General features: G+C 37.7%; 1 protein-coding gene across 1 annotated transcript in view; it reads left to right on the top strand.

Moving 5' to 3' along the window:
• Nucleotides 1-14,368, top strand: part of LOC145987736 (importin-4-like) — a 128,433-nt gene extending 114,065 nt beyond the window's left edge. Inside the window, exons 18-19 of the mRNA XM_083122393.1 lie at nt 5,732-5,906; nt 13,215-14,368. Coding sequence (XP_082978519.1) covers nt 5,732-5,906; nt 13,215-13,339 — 300 coding nt within the window. The 3' untranslated portion in view covers nt 13,340-14,368. The remainder of the gene's footprint in view (nt 1-5,731; nt 5,907-13,214) is intronic.
• Nucleotides 14,369-17,302: the final 2,934 nt, after the last annotated feature.

The following is a 17,302-nucleotide window of genomic DNA, read 5'->3' as shown; positions in this document are numbered from 1 at the left end:
CAATTTGAAACAGTAGTTTAAAAACACCATGAAGGTATAATTTGCCAGAAAATGCGCTAAAATGAAAATGTGAATTTTGGAAAAAATGACAGTATAGTAAAAAATAAAAAATAAGAAAATACACCAATTTGAAAAAAAATATATATATCAAGGTCCCTACTGATTAGGCATAAATAAAACAAGAATATCAGTTGTAATTTATTGCATTAGTAACAGTGAGTCCTAACCTAATTTTCGGCATAATCACCACCGTTGTTCTGGCATTTGTCGTAGCATCGCACTAAATTTTGTATGCCCATGGTATATGTGTCTGACAGCGAAGACTGGAACTATCTCTACCGCAGTGTAGCTGTCAAATCATTGCCCTGCCAGAAACCTCTTCAGTAAAACAAAGATATGAAAGTCGGTACATTCAAGGCCAGGGCTGTACAGGGAGTGGTCCAAGATCTCTCACCTGAAGTGATGCAAAGGGCCCGTGTGTACTCAGCTGTATGTAGTTGTGCACATTCGATTGGCCTTCCGTGAATTGTCTGCACCATCGTCTGACCATACTATCACTCGCGACGTCCGGTCTGCACACCTCACACAATTGCTGGTGGCTCTGTGCCAAATTCTGTGCATGCAATGTAGGCTACATCACAGTCGGTGGGAGACTGTATGAGAGCTGCAATTTTTAACCTAGAACTGTCCTAAAATGGCTGCATTGCAACTGTACCAGATTACAGCTACATGCCACTTCTTCCTGCCTGCATGTGTGTGTATCGCTCTCCGACCACTAGTGCTGCGTACCATTGGAGATTTTTTCAGGATGCCCCTCGTATATGAACTTTCAGAAGCTTTTATTATTAGAGTGTTCCTGTTTTAATGTGTGGTTAGCTAAATCAGGTACCTATACAGTGCAATTCTATAGATTCCTTGCGTTAAATTTCTAATACCTACATACCCTTTTCGTCAGCATTAATGGTATAACTGCATGTTGTCAGTTTCACAGTACTTCACTTGGATATGCTGTACTGAAGCAGAAATCCCATTGATAATTTAAGGAAATATGACACTTTATTTTGTTCGATTCAATTGTTTCACTTGTATGCAAGAGTTAAGTTGTTTGCTTTACAGAGGAGAGAGAAGTAGCTTTATGCATTGAAAAATGAGTCCGCACTCATGGTTCTTGCAAGCAGAGGGTTCCAAACCTCAGTGGAAATATCAACATACAGGGTGTCCCACGAACGGCGCAACTGGGAATTAAGAGTGGCGTTACTTTGTAACTGAAACCTGTACATACATAAGTCATACACCAAATGTTAGCCCTGTCCAAGTAGATATTTTTAAACATAGAAACAACAAACGGGGTGCAGTGTTGTTCATGCAGTGTTGCCAAAAGTAAGTGAAAGTGTAAATTTATTTTTCCGCAAAGCATGGAAAATTGCATGTCAAACATTCGTACGGAAATTTGGACGTCAATTTCCACCTTGGGTAGGTGGACTATTTTGCCATCTATAGTTCAGAGAAGAAAACCGATCGTTTTCGCGTATAGCCAATCCTGAAATGCCTCATAAAGGCGTACCGGTCCAAATGGGTGTTTTAAAAAAAATATGAGGTACAGTGGCAACACGGTTGATGTGTGAAGGCAAGAAAAGGTGTGTTTAGTGATGGTCTATGACATGGAAATACTGGAAACAGGAAAGAAAGAAAATGAAAATTATGGTGAAAAAAGTGTTACTTACCTACTCCTGGCAACCATGCAATGCGATAAGACCGCCCACCGAACGAGAACAAAAGAATCAGTTAGTTGTGTACTCAGAACTGTTTGAGCCGTGCATTTCGCATTGTTCGTCGGGGAAGATTAGAATTGTTCTGTGAAATGAAGTACTCTTTGGAAGAGAGGGTGTTCATTGTGGAACATTATTTTTGTTCAAAATCGTACGCTAGTGTAAAAACTGTGTTTCGCGAGAAGTATCCGAATAACAGTGTTCGAGAAAATTCGACGATATATCGACTTGTTTCCAGATTTCGTGAAACAGGATCAGTTAATGACAAACTCTACCACAGACAACCACCAGTTTTGACACAAAGTGTGCTGCAGGATGTGAAGCAGAGAATATCACAATCTCCCAGGAAATCTGTTCGTAAACTTGCTGCACAGTCAGGTGTATCAAAAACAACAACTCACCGAGCGTTAAAACAATTGCACCTACGTGCATATAAGGTACAGGCTGTGCAAGAACTGAAGGAAGCAGACAAAGGTGCACGTGTAAGATACTGCCAGTGGTTTAGAAATTTTATTATAGACAATGGTGTGAATATTTTGGATAAGGTTTTTTTCACGGATGAAGCATGGTTCCACTTAAATGGATATGTCAACAGTCAAAATTCTCGACACTGGTCAAGTAACAATCCCCATTTGTTACATGAACAATCACTTCATCCACAAAAGATCGGTGTGTGATTTCGCGGAGAAAAATAATCGGTCCATTCTTTTTCAACACAACAGTTGACGGAATAGTTTATCGTGACCTTATCACACAGTTTATTTCTCTGTTGGAACGTGATGAACGTGATTGTTGGTTTCAAGAAGACTCCGCAACATGTCACACGTCTAATGAAACTTTAGACATGTTGGCCGAGTTTTTTGGCGATCACATTATAAGCAAAAACTTATGGCCCAGTCGATCCCCGGATCTGACGTCTCCAGATTTTTTTCTGTGGGGTTATTTGAAACAAACAGTTTACATTAATAACCCAAGAACACTTGATGATCTAAAAATAAACATTTGCACAGCCATTAACAATATAACCTTGCATAAAGTTGCTTCCAACATGATAAAACGTGTTGATGAATGCCTCAGGGAAAATGGTTGTCATTTTCAACATCTTTTGTAAAGCTACACTGCCTGTTACGTGCATTGCATGGTTGCCAGGAGTAGGTAAGTAACACTTTTTTCACCATAATTTTCATTTTCTTTTTTCCTGTTTCCAGTATTTCCATGTCATAGACCATCACTAAACACACCTTTTGTTGCCTTCACACATCAACAGTGTTGCCACTGTACCTCATAATTTTTTTAAAACACCCATTTGGACCGGTATGCCTTTATGAGGCATTTCAGGATTGGCTATACGGGAAAACGATCGGTTTTCTTCTCTGAACTATAGATGGCAAAATAGTCCACCTACCCAAGGTGGAAATTGACGTCCAAATTTCCGTACGAATGTTTGACATGCAATTTTCCATGCTTTGTGGAAAAATAAATTTACACTTTCACTTACTTTTGGCAACACTGTATGAACAACACTGCACCCCGTTTGTTGTTTCTATGTTTAAAAATATCTACTTGGACAGGGCTAATATTTGGTGTATGACTTATGTATGTACAGGTTTCAGTTACAAAGTAACGCCACTCTTAATTCCCAGTTGCGTCGTTCGTGGGACACCCTGTATAATACCGAGAATGTATAAGGAGACTGATAAATTACAAATTGTATTTCTTACTCAATCACTCTTCACTCTTATCTCATTTAGTCGTAACTTTAAAAATAATCAAGCATTTTATTTTAAACTTAATGCATATGACAAAATTCCGTAATCCTTTCCTAGCTTGTGAATTGTAATAACTTTCCAAATTCACTATTTTGCAGTTTGAATTCAAATCATAGAGAATATAGAAATTAAGTCAATTTCATAGAATATAATATTGGTACTTAACAAAACCATATGTGGATCTGTATGAGTTTATTATTTCCATTTGGAAAAACATCGATTTAGTTATTTTGTAATTTTCAGGGAAAAATGTAAATTTTGTCCTGGAAAACCTGGAAAAGTCAGGGAATTTCATTTCTGCTTGTTTGTAGCCACCCTGTTTTACTACTTGGATGTTTCATTTTGGATATCAAGGATGTAAGGAAAATAATTTATTTTGAGCTGTCCAAGGAGGAAAGAAAGCTATCTATCGTCATTTACTATGTTAATTCATGACTTGCTATAATATACTATTCTCTAGGAGAAAAATTCAGGGTGCCTGAAAATTTTTACCTGGTGCTTGAAATTTCATTTTTTTTTTTTTTTCCAAGTTCGCTTATGGAAATTTCCATTACCTTTTTTAACAATGACTAGTACAATATGTGTGTTTTTAATGTCCGCGTGTTTTCTGTATCACATGTAACAAACAAACAAAAATCAGAATAATAAACATTCTATTATACATTTTTGCTAGCCAAACTTTGAAAATCTGCAGGGGAATGATAGAGTCAGCCATTTATATTGGAATGTATTGCATTTTTAGTGTTAAATGTGAATACAAATTAATTTTTATAACAGTATTTTTTTCCGTATTGTGATATCAGCGATATATCATCTCCACGATATATATATATATCGCCAAACTATCGTGTCAGTATATTGCCAGCACAACATATATCACCAAAATATCATGACAATATATCGCCAACATGATTTATATATAATCATAAAAATATCATGATGATATATCGCAGTGGTTTCCAACTTCAAAAGGTCCGAGGGCCAAAATTATAACCAGCAGTTCATAGGCGGGCCGCATTTTTTTTTTGGGGGGGGGGGGATTAAAAATTATAAAAATTGTAAGTACTGAACTGAAAATGTAGTACTTTCGCATGACCTAAATTTCTAAAATGAGGCAATAAAACAATGGAATCACAAATCAAAATTGTATAATTACAATTTATTTCACAAAAATCCAATACTTATTGATGAATTGAAAGAAATTAAAGACACACCATACAAATAAGAATTCTTCATAGTAAGTGTTCAATGTGAAAATTGAGCCCGATCTGCTTCTTTTATTAAAGTTGTAGCTATTTGAATTTCTGTATTTGAAAGTCTCAGAAGGTGAAGCAGTGAAGCATCTGCCAGTCTGCTTCTGTAGCGGTTCTTGATGAACCTCATTGAAGAAAGAGCACTTTTACACGTGTATGTGCTGCCGAACATCGATGTCATTCTTTGCCCAAAACTACGAAGGTTTGGAGAGCATTCTTTTGAAAGGTATTTGAAAAACTCTGGCCCCTTTTCTTGCCTAATTTGAAGGAACACATCGTCTTGCAAATCACGCAATTTAAGTTGGAGAGAAGCTATTTTAAATTTCAATCTTACGTTTTTTTGGATATATTGCTCATTTCGATATTTGCACAAACTTTAACAATCAGTCACAGTACAATCCGAGTTGGAACATTGGAAATCTCTTCGTACTTCGTGCGTAGTAAAACAGATCTCTATAGCGCCTCTCTGCAGTTTGTTTCTGAACACAAAGAGTGAAGCCTTCGCAGAAGCAGGCGAGTTCATTCCACATAGCGAAGGGATGGAATGCATGGTGTGAAGAGAAAGTTACGTCACTTCAGATTCTTCTGATTATCATTATTGACTGCAAAATGAATTCTACCTGCGATATTGTCTTTCTTCACAGAGCATCCGTTCCTTCAGTAAAAAAAGAACGTATTTTAATAAAAATAAATAAAATTAATGTATTTTGCAAACTGGCTTCGCGGGCCGCAGAAAAAGGCAACAGGGGCTGCATGCGTCCCGCGGGCCACCAGTTGGAGACCCTTGATATATCGTGTAGTTGATATTGCCTGGTCGATATTTTTTTCAATATAGCAATATGTCGTCTGGACGATATATCGCCCAACACTAGTAAGCACCATCGTTAAGATGTAAAGGTGTTATATCAATAGATAGATAGATTCTTCTCTCTTATTTCAGGTGTTCCCCGTGTTTGTTAAGTATCTTCCTCTCCGGGAGGACTTTGCAGAGAACAAGGCAGTCTTCCAGTGCATATCTTACCTGTACCAGTTGGGTCACCCTCTGCTTCAGAAGGAACTCCAGCACATTATCCGAGCAGCAGTCACCGTCCTCAATACGGATCAGATAGACAAGGGTGAGTTGAAATACATGGCAGTTGTACACTAGGAATGACATTTTTACCTGTAAAGTGCCAATATGAAATTGACTATACATGGTGATTCAGAATTCCTATTTCACACTTCTAGGGGTTAGTAGATCAAGTTTTGATAAGGAACCCATGTCCGGAAACGTACCTTTTTGGTACTATGTACTTCGAGGCAAATTTGAAAAGCGTACACTTCAAAATGTGCTGGCTTCCTTCAAAATACAGGTGTGCTAAAGGTCCTACGCGTAAAGGTTAAATATCTCATCTGTTTTGTGGCTTGAACTAATTGGATAAACCCAAAGCTGTTTCTGTAATAATTACTTTTCTTTTTTTGTCACATTCTTCTAATGCCAGTGCTGTAACAGCCAAGTCCATTGTTGAGAAACTCTTAAACATTGTAGTTAGAAAAGGAACAATCAGCAGGTACTTTGTTCCAGAAAAATTGGTGTACACTGCCAAATATCCAACACCAGACTGCTAGAGTGTAACCTGACTATTGCTTGAACGCTAGATGTGAATCAAGCCTAAAAGTTATAATATGCTAGGGAGTAGTAACATATTAGCAGTAAGGTCCACATACACATGTGATTTTAAGATTTTGCGCAAAGAATGGATTCATACATTGTCTTGACATCCTGCTCCTGAGGTCCGCAGTGTACCTTGATTGATCTCACATGCTGTCTATAGTCTCAGAAAAAATAAATAACAGTGTCAACCTTGAATCTTTGGTGCATGATTGAATGTGTACAAAATAGGAAATTCCTTATTTTGATAGATCATAGCTTCAATATGAGGGCATAACAAGCAAAAGGTTACTTAGAAAAAGTTATTTGTCTTGATGTCCTCTACGTGCTGTGAAGGTTTGTCGGTTTTGTATGGCGACAACTTATTTCTCACATCATAAATTTTATCTTTATACATATATATAGCAAGGGGAAAATTTACACATCATTGTAACATGCCATGTTGATGTTGCCAGTGTTATATTTTTGAATCCAAAGGCCAGTGCTTTTTTTTGTTGTGCCGTGCTGAAAACCAATATCTTAGTTGATCCAGAATCGGCCTGATTTTGTACTACAATATGTCTGTGTTGTGTTCATATCAGGTGCCCAGAGGTCCAGGTTCGAATTTCGGCCTGCGCATTGTAAGTGTACCTTCATAACTTTCATCATATCATCACTCATCCTTATCTTCGCAATTAGCCAAAATCAGCAGAAAAGGAAAGTAAAATAAACCAAATCAGTCAATATCAGTTGCTGCTTAAATTGAGGAAGGAGAGGATGCTGTCAAAATGGTTACCAGATATGGTTTCTGAAGAAATTGGCTTTGAACAAATATTAGCTCTATAGAAATTAAATTGTTGTTCTAGAAGTCTTGACAGAAATCCACTCTTGAACAAAGAAGTACTTGTAAACAGACGTAGGTGTTACATAGTATTGATTCCTTTGCTAGCAAATAAGTAAAGTTCCCCATGCCATGAAGGCACATGTAGGGGGTAGGGCCCCACACATTCTCGATGTCTGATATTTTGGAAGTGATGTGATCGGCACCATACTCCAGCTGCCTTTATGTCCCCTTCTCCCATGGTTGTCCCCTGGGTACCCATTGATTTGAGGCTGGGTGAGTCCCAGACCCACTTTATGCAGAGACAATGTGATAAAAGTTCCAACCTTAGATCACCACCCCAGGAATCGAACCCAGGTCCCCCGTGTGGCTGTCAGATGCCCTACCGACTAGACCATCACGGTTTCGTGCAAATATCCTCTAGAAAATCATTGTCTGCGACAAACTTAGAGTTGGCCAAGTGTCCGGAATTATCTTTGGCATGACAACATTGCATTCACTGCATGTCTTTGTTTTCAGTGTTCGTATATTCTAACTTGGAGATTAGTTCGTCACCAGAAATATAATTATATACAATGTCTTGACACCTGTTTAACACTACAATTATTTTCCTCTAACATAGCAACCCTTGCTACAAAGATATATCAAAATAGCCAAGTTTGAAATTCCCATGTGTACTTATCCAACTTTGATATGTAGGTAAATAAAAGCACGTGTTCAAATCTGAGAATGGTCAAATAAAGGAAATTGACCCCTCTCCCTGGAAAATGGCATAGTTCATTTCACATTAGAATAAAAGCAAAAAACATATTAGTGTTGACAACAGAAGTAAAGTTAATTAATTAGTATTGAAATGGAATGACCAAAAGAAAATTCCCTTTATGCGAAAAATTGAGTGTAAAATGGAGGAAATTGGTCAGAACTTCATGTTTCCATATTCTTTGGTGGGAGAACAGCCACAGGCTGAACCTCGCCCTTTAATAAAGAAAATTTGAATTTGGTTCATCAATTTTCAAAATTCCAAAAAGAAGATTTTTTCCATAAAAATTTGCCACTATCTTTTTTAAAGATTTTTTCTTGAGTGATGCATGTGGAAGGTAATAACAGAATAGATTAGCAAGGATAGGTATGCATTTCAGTGTATTAACTGTATGAAAAGTGACAAAATTACAAAAAAAAAAATGTGATGTATCATCTGCTAGATCAAATACAACACTTGCCAAGAATGTAATATTCTTTAAAAATTGCCAATAAAATGAAAGTTTGTTTTTATTACTTTATAATAATAACTTTTTATTAATGTTTGGGGAATAAAAGACACAATAGTACAGGGTGGCTCAATAAGTCACTTAACACCCTCAGTACAAGGCCACTGCGGCATGGAATTTGAAATTGGCGATGACCAATCGTTATCTGGCCAAGGGGGAACCACATTGACGCCACCCACACGGTCGGCGGCCATCTTGATGTCCGCCATCTTGAATTCAACTTCAAAATTTTAAATGGGAAGGGGGTCGTGCGACATTTCAAAATGGGCTAGAATTTCACGAGAAATGCAATGGTGAAGGTTTTTTCGACGTATCTTTAACCAGTAAAACGTTATGACTGAATTCTTGTACCAATTTGCTCCTTTTCGAGGTGTTAGAAAAATGCCTTAAAATTTGTTTAGCGCTTCGGTAATGCATCGATATCAAAGTGACGTCTATGGAGAGACGTTCGCATGCCATTGCACATTATTTTAATCGGATACATCCATGAAGAGCTGTGCATTATGAATGGTTGTCGCGAACAATTTACAGTGTGACGCTTCCATTGAATTAAAAGTCCTTCACAGTGACAAGGCTAATGTTTATGTTCATAAGGAAGTTTATAAACAGAATATGTGACCCTTGTCATCTGATAATTAACTTTGGACAAAAACTGGTTCATAACGTTCCCATAAGTGTTCTGGTGTTCTTCCCTATTGAAAAAACTCTGTAAAAAGTACCTTCTTCCATAAGCAAGGATGAAAAAACTGTTTATTTAACAAATCCAAGTAGCCCTAAGCATTTAAGGTTCCGTTGATGGAAAATTGACTAACCAATCGTGTTCCACACAGCACGCCACACCATTAACTTACCAGCACCAACCATTCAGCTTTGATCTGTCGAAAATGGGTTATCAGATAAAAATCATCGAACATTCTGTTTATTGCAACATTTTTCAATATCACTGAACAATCTGGATGGAATTCTATTGAATTTGACAGAATAAGTACGTTGATGAAGTCTTACACACATTCCACAAGGGTATGAATAAGCTATTCTGAAATTCCATGTTTTTGCAATATTATGAACCACACTGGCAACACTGTTGCTAGCAAGTGTGAGTGACAGATGTGTTTCACCTCTACCTATCACACTAAGGCACTTTTAACAAAAAAGGAAAAAGTTGTTGTTTTTTTTTTGAAAATTTTCGATAACCTTTATACACCTTGCAACCCTGAAATGTTGGTATTACCACAAATTACAGCAAATGTTCAAAGTGTCCACCATTTTCTTGGATACATAAGTGTGTACTTTTTACCGTGTTTTGGGATAACTTTCTGAGGGTTACAGCACCGATATTCCCAATTTCCTCTATGTTTCGTTTCAGATCGTCCAATGTTCTGGTTTTGTTTCGGTATACTTTGTCCTTTAAGTAACCCCACAGGAAGTATTCTGCAGATGTCAAATTTGGGCCATAAATCTTTGGAGATTAGACAATCTCCAAAACATTCTCTCAGCATACCAAGAGATTTGTTGGCTGTATGGAACGTTGCTCCATCGTGTTGTAGCCAAGCATCACATTCATCTTCTTCCAAGAGAGCAACGAATTGCATTATGAGATCCCCGTACACAGTGGTATCTACTGTTGTTTCACAGAATAACGGTTCCATGCCGCAAAATCCACCCCTTTCAATTCTTGGACAACGTGAATTCTATGTGGGTACAATTTCAATTTCTGTACAGTCCTGTCAGCGTAATGCACATTCTGTAGCGAGCTTCCTAACTGACTTTTTGGGCGATGCCACCATTTATTCTTCCAACACACTGCAGAACATCAGCTCCTAAAACAGAGGCATGAACTTTTCGTGTCGGTTTCGCGATACCTTTGCACAAGATAAAAATTGTAGACTTCTGTAGCAAGGGAGATGTCTGGAACATGGCACTGAATGCTTCTCTTACACCAGAATAAGACACAATGTTCGAAAATATTATTCAACAATATACCTTCCAATCTGCTATTACACAACAACCACCAGCTCACTGGATAACCACCTATTCCAGGTGTAGGAAACAATTGAAAAACGTAATTCTCTACCAACATTTCAGGGTTGAAAGGTGTATGAAGGTTATTGAAAATTTTCTAAAAAAAAAAAAACCTCCTTTTTCGTTAAAAGTGCCTTAGTGTGATAGCCAGAGGTGAAACACGTCTGTTAGTGACACTTGGCTAGCAACAGTGTTGCCAGTGTGGTTTGTAATATAGCAAAAACATGGAATTTGGGAATAGCTCATTCATACCCTTGTGCAATGTTTGTATGACTTCATTAACATACCTTTTCTGTCACATTCAATAGAATTCCATCCAGATTGTTCAGTGATATTGAAAAATGTTACAATAATTTACCTCGGTGAGTTGTGTGGGTCAATAAATATGATTTGCAGAATTTTTTTTTCAGTTTGTGGCAACATTTTAATTATTTATTATTAAATCATACATGATATTCCATATGTTTGTATCACATAATTTTCTCAACATACAGGGCCTTATCTTTGAAGAAAGCATTTCTTCTCATTCCGTTTAGCTTTTCAGTTATACGGTCGTAAACACAGAGTTCGACAACTTCTGGGACACACTGTATAACTGATTTCAGCTTCATACATGAATATGTATTTACATATAAATTCATTCCCTGGTTATTACTTTTATTATTCCCCCTCAATTACACCCATGCCAAGTGCAAGTGTGTTTAACGTGAGGATTTTCAAAATGTTGACAGAACATCTTAGAAACTCAGTATTGTATGCTGTATTTATACAGGGCAGGGTGTTCAGAAATTCCCCTTACAAACTAATAGGGCTAGTAGAGGGGACTGAGTAGACAATATATGGAATAGGAATCCATGTCGTCCGGAAACGGTCCATGACAATGTGTCGGATGTGCCTGTGTTGGTATGCAACCGGGTAGGCAGTACATAATGTCAGAAGATCACCTGATGGCACGTGACATCTACCCTGCTGCAGTATCCTGCCTGGAGCCCCATTCATGTGCCTGTGCATCTCCGATGAACATGCTTGAGTACACGTTTGCAAAATACACGGACATGATCCTTGTGTATGGCGCAGCGGAAGGGAATGGAAGAGCAGCTCGTCGGCTGTCAAGAGCGTTATCCACAATGTGCGACTCCATCGCATACCCTTTTTGCCAGTATTACGCAACGGCTCCGAGAACGAGGTACCTTCACCGCCGACAGGAAGACTGTGGTGCTCCAATGAGATGCCACATGCCAGAATTGGAAGAGGCTGTACTGCACCACGTTGAACAGGACCCGTCAACAAGTACGCGAACATTTGCCAGTGCAATGGGTGTTTCTCGCAGCATCTTGTGGGAGGTTCTGCATGAGCAACAACTACATCCTTACCACCACCAAAGGGTACAGGCTTTGAGACCAGTCGATTTTGTACCACGTGTTAACTTCTGCACATGGTTTCTGCACCGCTGCATCAATGAGCCCAAGTTTCCACGTCGAGTTCTGTTTACAGATAAATGTAAATTCACTAGAGAGTGTATTCTCAATTCTTGAAACAGCCATGTCTGGGCATATGAAAACCCTCATGCGACGCATGTCCAGGGATTCCAGCACAGATTTGCTATCAATGTGTGGGCAGGTATTCTGGACGGTCATGTGATCGGGCCGTACCTTCTTCCAGCCAGGCTAATGGGAGCTGCGAACTAGATCTTTTTACAGGAAGTATTGGATGCTGTGCCATTGAACGCCCATCAGGAACTATGGTTTCAGCATGATGGCACACTGCCTCACTTTACACGTGACATTCGGAGACATCTTAACTGGAGATTCAGGCAAAGATGATTAGGCCGAGGTGGTCCAACAGCATGGCCCCCAGGATCGCCGGATTTAACACCATTGCACTATTTCTTGTGGGGTCGTATAAAGAGTATGGTGTATGAGATTACTGTAGAGACAGAGGACAAACTGCTGGCACGAGTTATGGTCGCTGCACAAGAGATTGACGGGACACCAGGTGTGATGGATCAATTGTACCAGAACATGATTCATCGATACAATGTGTGCAATGACATTGGTGGTCGTCACATCGAGCCACTGTTGTAGTTGAGCAGTGCTGTATGTGTTACATCCAGTGCAGAAGACAACAAATTGTTGAATTCCACTGTTGACACAGGTGTTGATCAATGCATAGTACGTTTCTTTTTTTGTTCCCTTGGCATTGTTACCAAATAAATTTGTTTGTACGGACTGGGTCACACATCATTACATTACTTATGTAACACTCATTCGACATGGTTGTAATAAATGATTACACTTTAGGTCATATGATCTTCTGATGTCATGTACTGCATACCCAGTTGCATACCAACACAGGCACATCCGACCCATTGTCATGGTTGTAGCACAGAAATGGTACGTTTCCGGACATGTGTTCCTATTCCAAATATTGTCTACTCAGTCCCCTCAACTAGCCCTAGGAGTTTGTAAGGGGAATTTCCGAGCACCCTGTATATTTGTTTGAGCAGTGTGCTGTTTCAGAAAGTCCTGCTATTTTCATTATTAAAATTGCACATCTCGTTAATAGTTTAGTAATATGCCATTAATATGTCCTTTACTAACTTTTGTGTTCATGTTCAACCATTAGTAACAAATTACAATAGATGTAATATTTTTGTTCACAGATACCCAAGATATTGTTCTGCATTTAATCAAGAGCTCACGTAATGACTTCCCTCAAGATTTTGCGAGCATCGTCAACCAGTTGCCACCTGAGCTAGCAGGGAAAATACAAAATGCCTTTTCATGAAATAATTATTAAATTAAGGGAATAAAAGTGCCTTTTGAATCCGTTGACTATAACATTGATAGAAGCTGAATTTTTTATATGCTAGATCGTGTAAGTTCCTATTTATTGAGAAATTAAAATGTTGTGATACTCGGTGATGAGTTGTGGTTGTAATTGAAAACATGTTTGACTGTTATTTGTTCGAGGGGGTCTGTAAATAATGTGATATTAAGCAGGACAGATTTTGATATCTTGTAATTTAAACAAATGATATTTTTTCATGATACCGCACAATATATTTATACAGTTTCTAGTTGGATTGCGATATTGTAAAAGTATAAGGAACATCTCCATAGCACTATGTCAACATAAACACACAGGTTTATGTAAAAATACTAAGGTTTGTACTCAATGGATGATCGAACTTTTCATTTGGTTCTTTTTTTTTTTTTAATAAATGCTGTACAGAAATAAATATTGTTTGAATTTGAACCTCCATATGCCTAAATAAGGTGTAATGTACGTTCTACGTCTGGCAGTCCCAACAAAGTTTTATCGTGATCTATTTTTGGTTTTATGTATATTGAATAGGTTGCTCATAAATTGTCTGCATTTCAGTGATGGGTAGTAAAAAAGCCAAAGATCATATCCATCTGTTGTAGACATTAAGTTATAGAGAACGCAGACAATTTTTGATTATTGAATCCATCACGTGATAGCCATAGTATACTGTTCAAAACAGTCAAATCAAAATTAAAGTTGGGGAGGAGGGGGTCTGTGTATTCAGCCAAAGTACAGGATATTGTAGAATGTGAAGAACAAGTAGCAAATGCCATCTGAACAGTAATGCCCAAAACACTTTGAGTACCAATCGATATTTTACAAATGTTGAATATGTTGGAAAATTTTGAAATTAGAATTATTTATATTTGTTCTAATTATTTATATTTGTTCTAAAAGTTAGTGAGTGTTTCAAAAATTGTCAGAGCTCCTCTGTAATTTGATGTATAATTATAATATATGGTTGAATAAATTATATGCTTGTTTCTATTCATCATTGAAATGCACTCAACAATTTTGTGATCATCCTGGGCATATGTGGGAAAAAAAATGTAATTTGCATTAAAGCAAGTTTTTCATTGAAAACAATCATTCCCATGTTGTGGTGGGGTAAATGCATTGAAGGAATTGTGTGGTAAAGATCTATATTCTTGCATTGTTCTTTTCGTTTTAGTTTCCAATTAGTTTACAGCTTTTGGTGTCTAGGTTGGAGATGGTAACTATGTTACTGTTTTATTTGCTTCCTTTGGTGATAGGTCAGATTTCAGTCATCTGCTGTGCTGTCCTGCTTGGTGATATGTTTTGTGCTCATGGGGTGGGGTCTTGTGAGACCAAGCCAGGATGCCCTTGTGAGGCTACAATGTAGCCAATACATGTTAAGTAAGAGTATTGTTCCCACACAATAATAGAGGGGTTCATGGCCGTATTTAGAGGGGGGGTTTCTAGGGTTCAAACACCCCCCCGAAACTTCTGACATGTTGGATTAATGGATGTTCAGAAACCAAAATCTGTAACAAATTTTCAATTTTTTTTTTTCGAAGCATCACAAAAGTACAAGGAGACAATGTTGAAACGATCGAGCTAGAATTTTCATACATTTGGAATTCTGAAAGTTGAGTGAAACAGGATTTATTCTCGGAATCGCACCCCACCCGCATCCCCTCCATTATCACTTCTGCTGTCATCTTTCCAGTGTTGTTCCTGCGTCACAAGGAATATAGACTGAAGATTCCCTTATGATTGTCCCAAAATTCCCTTTCCAGCTTTTAAATTCCCCGTCCGATAAAGTCGAAAATAAATCCCCCTTGATGAGAGTTCAAACCTAGTGCCTCCAGTTTCGTAGCGCATTACGTTTGCGATTGAGGTTACATTCCATGCACCAGGCTAAGCTTTTAAGGAGAATAACTGGTTCCACACTTTTCAAAATTCCAAAAATTTAATTTTAAAGTCAAACAACAAAAACTTTGACTAAAATTTCCATCTAACTTTTAAAGTTTTTTCTTGAAGGCATCTAAAGTTTAATGAAGAAGTAAAATAATTGTGCATTTCAGTACACACTGTATGAAACGTAAGAAAAACAAAAAGAAACTAATGCTGGATATTCACTCATCTGCTGGATTAGGTAAGCCCCCTCAAGGATATAACAATAATATTATTATAATTATTATTATGGAATAAAATGTTTTATTATTATGAAATTTTGATTATTATTATTATTTCTATTATTCAAATTTCTGGCGACGCCCTGGGAACAATTATGAATGACCCCCCCCAAATTTTTTTCCTGCCTACAGCCATGGAGGGGTTCAGAGCACAAGTAGCGTAACTCCAGTTCTCATGAAAATGGAGTTACATATACAGGGTAAGGCAGTCAAATGGGAAGATTTAAAAAATTCACAAAAAGTAGAGCAAATAATATTTATTTTTGGAACATGTACATAAGTCTAAATTACTAGTGTACCTGAAATATGTTCATTTTTTAATATGGTGTCAGTAAGATGGCATCCTTAGTTTTGCACACATTGTCGGAGTCTCAGAGTAAATCTGCCCATGACGTTGCATAGCATCTCCAACAGAATGTTGTGGATCTCTTGCCGAATTCGCTCCTTCAAATCATCCCTGGTTCTTGGAGGGTTGTCCTTGAATACTTTGGATTTGAGGTAACCCCAAAGTAAAAAAGTCATGAGACAACCAGGAAATGAGAGTCTAAGCACATCCATGGACACTCTGGCAGTAGGGCTAGTTGCATCATCTTGCTGGAAGAGAGTTTCTTCATCTGGTTCATAGTCATCGAGGGCAGGCAGGAAGAAGGGGATAACGTCAGTGTTTACAGTCACAATGTTCATTTTTGAAAAAGTAGGGGCGGATGATTCCACGAGATCAGGGGCTTGCCATGAGCTTTCGTGATAGGCAAGCGATGGGTTAATTTTTCGTTTTAGTTAGTTATAACAATTTCAAATATAATATAGGCCTACACACATCCCTACTTACAATAATGTGCATAATGGTGAAGTATCGGGCTTTGGTGTGAAGTCCATACATACCGTAAAATCAAATCTTCCCTGCACGGTTTATAAAGAAGAAAAACAGCCTTTCGATATAAACTTGTAAATTTCAACCATGAAGAAAATAATGATTTACTTGATATTTGAGGGCAACTGTAAATTAAGTTAAGTTCTTTTTTAACCCTGAAAAAAAAATAAACATCCTATTAGCATAAATTAATGATGAAAGTTGTGCGAATTAGTCACAATTATAATAATAAAAATATATTAAAAACTTACGTTTTGCGAGTATCTATGTTGCTTCTGCTACGTTTCAGGACGCAACTGCTCCCTTCTTCAGGCTGTTCACTTTTAGGTTATACTCAGTTCATAACCGCGTCAACCTTTTATTAGGAGTATTGCAATTGCAGCACACCGGGCCGTGGCTATTTAGTTTTAAAGTTTTAACGTTTCAAGGAGCCGTTTTTAATCAGAAAAACAGCATGGTAATATGACGTGCACCTGTTATGGGTGTTAGGTTTTTACTGTTTTTAACCACTCACTTAACCAATCCCACATCCTATACCTAATAAAAGGTCGACGCGGTTATGAATTTAGTATAACCTAAAAGTGAACAGCCTGAAGAAGGGAGCAGTTGCGTCCCGAAACGTAGCAGAAGCAACATAGATACTCGCAAAACGTAAGTTTTTAATATATTTTTATTACCCTATTAGCATAAAGTTTCGATCTTAAATAAAAGGACTGGTTTCGGTTTCTTACTTGGCTAGAATTATGAATCATGACTTGTCTTCAGTTGGATGCAAGCGCAGATATGATTCTGGGAAAGTTCATGTCTTTGCACTGCATTATAAAATTGCTCAAGTCACTGTAGCCTGTATAGTTCCATGTTCCTTTTGTATTGAACAAAACACATGGCCAA

Source organism: Lepisma saccharinum, chromosome 5, assembly GCF_977018435.1.
Source record: "Lepisma saccharinum chromosome 5, izLepSacc3.1, whole genome shotgun sequence".
NCBI lineage: Eukaryota > Metazoa > Arthropoda > Insecta > Zygentoma > Lepismatidae > Lepisma > Lepisma saccharinum.
The sequence above is the reverse complement of the archived record's forward strand: the minus strand, read 5'-3'. Positions and strand labels throughout refer to the sequence as shown.